This window comes from Mycteria americana, chromosome 3 (genome assembly GCF_035582795.1).
Source record: "Mycteria americana isolate JAX WOST 10 ecotype Jacksonville Zoo and Gardens chromosome 3, USCA_MyAme_1.0, whole genome shotgun sequence".
NCBI lineage: Eukaryota > Metazoa > Chordata > Aves > Ciconiiformes > Ciconiidae > Mycteria > Mycteria americana.
In genome coordinates, this window is record NC_134367.1 from 95,388,995 (window position 1) to 95,394,994 (window position 6,000).

At 44.4% G+C, this 6,000-nt stretch overlaps 1 protein-coding gene across 1 annotated transcript in view; it reads right to left on the reverse strand.

Moving 5' to 3' along the window:
* Positions 1-4,153, reverse strand: part of BTBD9 (BTB domain containing 9) — a 138,022-nt gene extending 133,869 nt beyond the window's left edge. Inside the window, exons 1-2 of the mRNA XM_075496200.1 lie at positions 3,914-4,153; positions 1,772-1,935 (exon numbers count right to left, since the gene is read on the reverse strand). Coding sequence (XP_075352315.1) covers positions 1,772-1,853 — 82 coding nt within the window. The 5' untranslated portion in view covers positions 1,854-1,935; positions 3,914-4,153. The remainder of the gene's footprint in view (positions 1-1,771; positions 1,936-3,913) is intronic.
* Positions 4,154-6,000: the final 1,847 nt, after the last annotated feature.

The following is a 6,000-nucleotide window of genomic DNA, read 5'->3' on the forward strand; positions in this document are numbered from 1 at the left end:
GTTCCATACAGTCCTGAGGTTTTTTATAATTGCACCCAAAAGAATGAAGCTACCACCTGCAATCTGAGGCACCAGAGAGAGAAAAAGTGTTGAAAGGGCCTTGAAATGCCTTAAGTGAAAAAGATACTGTATTTATACGAATGCCTCTCTAGCTTAAGAAAAGCACTGGGAAGAAAACAGAATTTCACTCAAGATAATCCTTAAGCAGAAGGTTTTCTTGTATTTTTCAACACCATCAATTCACTAATTCTCAAGTGTCCTTAACTTTCCTGATCAAGCATTTCATTAACATAACTTCATGGTATTTCACAAAAATTCTCTCTCATACGTAAGTCACAATATTACAGAAAGAAAGAAAAAAATTACCCATGACAATACACAAAACCTACAAATCTGAAATACAGCAAAGCTTTAAATCACATGGAGTTACATATGAACAATCCTACTGATACCTGCTTAGTAACACTGAGAAAAAATAAAGAAGCCAACTCAACCAAAATATTACACCAATGGTATTATTGGAGTTAAACAGTCTGTATGAGGCCTCCATAATGCACACAGTAATTTAAAAATGTAAATTTTAATTTTAATCAAAAACAAACAACAAAATTTTCTTGACACCATATTAATAACTATATCTGCATGCCTGAGGAACTGACTGGTCCTACTTAGTATCCAATAATAATAATGTAATCAATGCAGTACAAATTTATAGACATAGAATATGAAAGATCAAGTAAATGGAATTCACAGAACTTCTAAGTCTCATCTCCAACCCTTCTGTTGTGAAAGGATTAAAAGAAAAGCAGATGTTAACTGGTTAACAGTAAATAAGCACACCATTCAATGACAGCATTCTAAACAACAATTTAGTACCAAAAATGTTTTGACTTAAAGAATATGGAAAGTTACGCTCTGCTTATCTGCAAACACATTCCTATTACTTAAGTGCTTGTTCTGGTTTTGGCTGGGATAGAGTTAATTTTCTTTGTGGTAGCTAGTATGGGGCTATGTTTTGGATTTGTGCTGAAAACAGCATTGATAACACAGGGATGTTTTCGTTATTGCTGAGCAGCGCTTACACTGAGTCAAGGCCTTTCTGCTTCTCACACCATCCCACCAGCGAGGAGGCTGGGGGTGAACAAGAAGTTGGGAAGGGGACACAGCGAGGACAGCTGACCCCAACTGACCAAAGGGCTATTCCATACCACGTGACGTCATGCTCAGTATATAAAGCTGGGGAAGAAGGAAGGGGGGGACATTCGGAGTGATGGCGTTTGTCTTCCCAAGTAACGGTTACACGTGATGGAGCCCTGCTTTCCTGGAGATGGCTGAACACCTGCCTGCCGATGGGAAGTAGAGAGTGAATTCCTTGCTTTGCTTTGCTTTGCTTGTGCACACAGCTTTTGCTTTACCTATTAAACTGTCTTTATCTCAAACCATGAGGTTTTTTTTCACTTTTACTCTTCTGATCTCTCCTCCATCCCACCGCTCACAGTGAGCGAGCGGCCGTGTGGGGCTTAGTTGCCAACTGGGATTAAACCACGACAGTGCTGTACTGCTAATGTTTTACATTGGGCTCAGAGATGTATTCCTCTGATAGAAGAGCAGGAATAAGTTTAGCTAGGTACAAAGAACAATATACTAAGTGCAGATTATTTATTAACACACATAAAAAATAGGTAGTAATGCACTCGATACAACCTGGTTAAAATGGCATACAACTAAACCCTTCAGTTAATATCTCAAGAAAATACATTGGTCCACTCACCAGTAAAGCTGTCTGAAGATCTACAGTGGATGTAGCCCGTAGACAGATGACCAACTTCCTGAAAATTAGGGTTCTTCGCCATTCTGAACAACAGACAGATTGAACAGCAAGCTCATAGAAATGCTATTCAGCAACATCCAGCTGCACAGCAACTGTACCATTTCCTGAAACAATGCATGAAATACATACCATCAGAAACTGGGGGCATGTAGCCTATGGAAAAAGTGAGCGAGATGCATATTTCTATTAAAATTTTTGTGGAAATAAATTCTTAAAAAAAATCCCTCCATTCTATGGGAAAACTTTTAATACCATTAGAACATAGCATTAGAAATTTTTTTTTTTTTGAGCCATCATCATTTAATTTTGACCATTCACTTTTTAACCATCATAAAAGATGGTAACATACTGCCATTCTTTTGCTCATCATAAGCCACAAAAATTTCATCTTGACATTCTTCCTACAGCATCAATGTCCCTGAGAACACTGTTTTCCCACATGGGTATCCTAATTAAACCAGGTCTATACAAACTGTATCACACACATTTTATTCCCTACACATCCAAAGTTCTCTAAGGGTTCTTGCCTAGCTAAAGGTTTTAGGGGGTTTGTTTGGGTTTTGGTGGTTGGTTTTTTTACAATACTTCAGGCAGTTGCAGATCTTTCTCCTGTGCAAGCCTTTAATTTTACAAACAGGAAAACAAAACAAAACTGTAGGGTGAGGAAATACAGAAATATAGAGTCTTTATTTGTTTAAATACATAACCAACATAATGAGTCTCTCTCAACAAGTATAATTTATTGTTATTCTTCCCATCATACATGCCAGCAGGAAAAATAAACTGTGTTTAATTTGCTAAACAGATGATACCCTGATCTACGAATTCTCTCATAAGAGACACTCTAATCTTCTTTAAAATACACGTTTAAGGGAGCAAGGGAAGAGAAGGAAGGAAAAATATTTTTTGGTAGTCTCATGAACTGAAAAGTAACCATATCTTAATCCAGCAAATTGAAAACAAGTATTTGATAAAGAAGACCTCCTGGTTTTGGAGAATAGTATGTAACACGTAAATATTTGTTCCTACAAGTAACGTATGTTAGCAAATTGGCTTGTATTATCAAAACGTATTCAAAAGCTATTTATGAAAATTCTTGTGGGGTTTTTTTTAGATAAATACGAGTGAACAGACCCCAACAGAACAATATACTTCAAGCATCTGATCTGCAGATTTGTAACAGAAGATATGCCAAATACACTTGCATTGCAAGTAGGCTTAAATTAAATCTTAAAACACATAAAAAGTTAAGTGATCCCAGCATAGGGCTTTGGGAAGGCTCCGTGTGCTGTGCTTTAAAAATAACACAAGCAAAGAGCATTGCTGGGCAAGCAAAATCACAGGCAGATTGCTAAGAAATTAACATCAAGCTGGTTTGTTTGTTTGTTTTTTTAAAGTCTGATAATATGACAGCTTCTTCTAAGTCAAAAGTATTTCAATGAATCACAGCGGCGCTTAACTTGCAAGAGCAGTTAAATACTAAGACCCCAGAAGAACCTGTGAAAACATCGTGTGTACTATCAAAGTGTCAAAATACTGAACTAATACTAAAAAAGAAAAAAAAAAAAAAACCCACAAGCCACAACAGGGTCTTGCAAAGCGCAGGGGCAGGCAAGGGGGAAGGCAGGCGAAGCAGGCGCCTCACACCCACGGCAGAGAGGGCGGCCGAGAGCCAGCCACCCGCCCAAGGTCGCGCCCGGGGAAGCCAGGGCCGCCGCCTCCCCAGAAGCCGCCTCCCAAGTCTGGAGGCGCCGGGGAGGCGACCCCCGCCCGCTCGGCCGCCCCGCTCCCTCGCCTCCGCAAAAAGGCGCTTCAGGTGAAATCCCCTCAGCGCCTAACGAGCCCGCCTGCTTCCCGCGGGCGGCCCGCGCTCCCGCGGCCCGCGCCCGCCCCGACGCCACCCGCCCCCGGGACGACCTGTCCGCGCCCGGTGGGAGCCACCGGCGGCAGCACGTCGGCCCGCCGTGGAGCCGGAGCCCACCGTGGGGGAGGCCTCGGAAGCCACCCCCCGGTCGTCACGAACCCGCTCCGCAGGGGGAACGCAGCCGCCGCGCCCGACCGCAAGCCTCCCCCGGGACTCACCAGCCCCGCCGACGACAAGGCCTCCACCCCCTGCCCCACCGCGGTCGCTACGTCAACCGGCGCGCTGACGTCACTTAGCAACAGCAGCCGTCCTCCTGCGTGCTGACGTAGGCTAGCACCCGCGGAAACGGCGCAGGAGCGAGTCCCGGTAGCGGCGTGGGCTCGTTTCGGCCCCCGTAGTTCCGTTCGCGCGGGCCCTGGTTTCCTCTTCCGGCCCCCCGAGCGGAGGCGGCCAGTAGCAGAGCGGCACCCGCGAGGCCGGGCCGGGCCGGGGGAAGAGCGCCTGGGGCTCGGCCCCCAGGGCAGGGCTGGGGGGGCCCGCGGGCGCGTCTGCAGCGGGTGGCGCTCCCGCTGTCCCCGCCCAGGGGAGCCGCGCGGCCTGGGGCGGCTGCAAAGCCGGGCCGCCCGCCGGCACCGCACCTCGGCGCACCTCAGCGGGACGGCGAGGGCAGCGAGCCGCCCCGGGCGCGCCCCCCGCGCTCGGTGAGTAGGGCGAGCCTGGCGGCTGCTGCCGCGCCACTAGAGCTTCTCTACGCGAGTGTTAAAACAGCGGTGTCCCAGGTGGGGCTGCACGGGACCTTCATGGCTGCATCCTGCCCGCCGGCAACAGCCACCCTGCCAGCGGATGCCAGCGTTCGTCAGGAACTGGGCACTTGTTCAGACAGCAGGGACGTCTAAACGCCCAGCCATCATCACATAGCAGCTGATGTTTAACCTTCCTCGCGGTTCTCCTTTGCTGGGACCCGGCTACATTCAAAATACGCGTTTCCTTTGTCTAAGCGTAACGCTGTGCTTGCCAGCCTCTCGCCAAGCCGTATGTATTCTGCTTTCCTGAGCAATAACCTCTTTCTGTCTGTAAGGAAAATGTGGACTCTACATGACCATTAGATTAATTTCTACGGTACTGCATTAAGCTGAACTTGGACCCTCCAAGTGGCAAAGCACTACATGCTATTTAATTCCATGCTTTGCTTAGCAGAAGCGTTACCTCAGAAGAAGTAAAAATAACGTCTGTAATCAGCAAGAACAATAAATAATTTCAGAAGTTTTTACATCTAAAATCTTTAACATCTTTTGCAGGCTAAAAGAATAATTAAATGTTTGTCTTTAGTAGCTTATTCTTGGATTTCATAACTGAGAATACAGGTTTTAATTAGTTCTCAGTATGGCAAGCAGCAGAAACATTTTTTTTTGTAAAAACCATACCTTGCCCATTTCATGATACTGATGTAACTAGTTTGTGATGCCACTGGCTTTTTACTAATTTCCTCTTTATTACCTCATCATCTATCACATTGTCTATGCTTTGTCAGGCACATAAAATTAAATAAAACAAGGTCATTCCAAGATTAGCAAACATGCTTAGAGTAACTTTTATTTGAGTACTAAGCAGAGAACCTGCGATATAGCCTGCTCCTCCTCATGTAGTTATCCACTGAACTACCTATGCACACCCTTTGACTTACTCATCTGATTTACGAACTATCCCAGTTTTAATTACTGGATTCCATACAATTGGGTCAATAGGTTTTCCAGTCACACCTGTACTTTGAAGTGTAGTGGAACAAGTCTGAATGAAACACTGTATGCTGGTAAAACATGAACCACCAAGTTCCATGCTTGTAAAATTTTGAGATTTTCCTTGGTCATAAAGCTTTAGATGATATATCTTTATTGACTGAAATAACGCTTAGACTACTATTAGTCTACATAATTTTTCTGCTCACACAAATCTAATGCAAGATTCTGAATGGTAAAAGAACTGTAGTTAGCTCTTGTGCTTCAGCTGAGTTTTACTTCATTTTAAGTTCCTGTTTCAGAACACCAGCAGCAGAAGGGATGTATATGAAAAAACACAGTTTAGCCATCAAAATCTATGTAAGCTGCAATCAACGGAGTGCTTTGTCTCGTTGCTGTAGCTCTCATCCTTCTTGGCACTATTCTCATCCTACTAACTTCAGAAGATACCGTACTAAAGTTACACTACAATAGTCTTCAAATTAAAAGTTCTCTTAATTGCTGCTGTAAGGTATTCTGCAATATTGTGTACCTTTTTTTAAAATAGGGTGAGGTTTCACAAGTCAGCT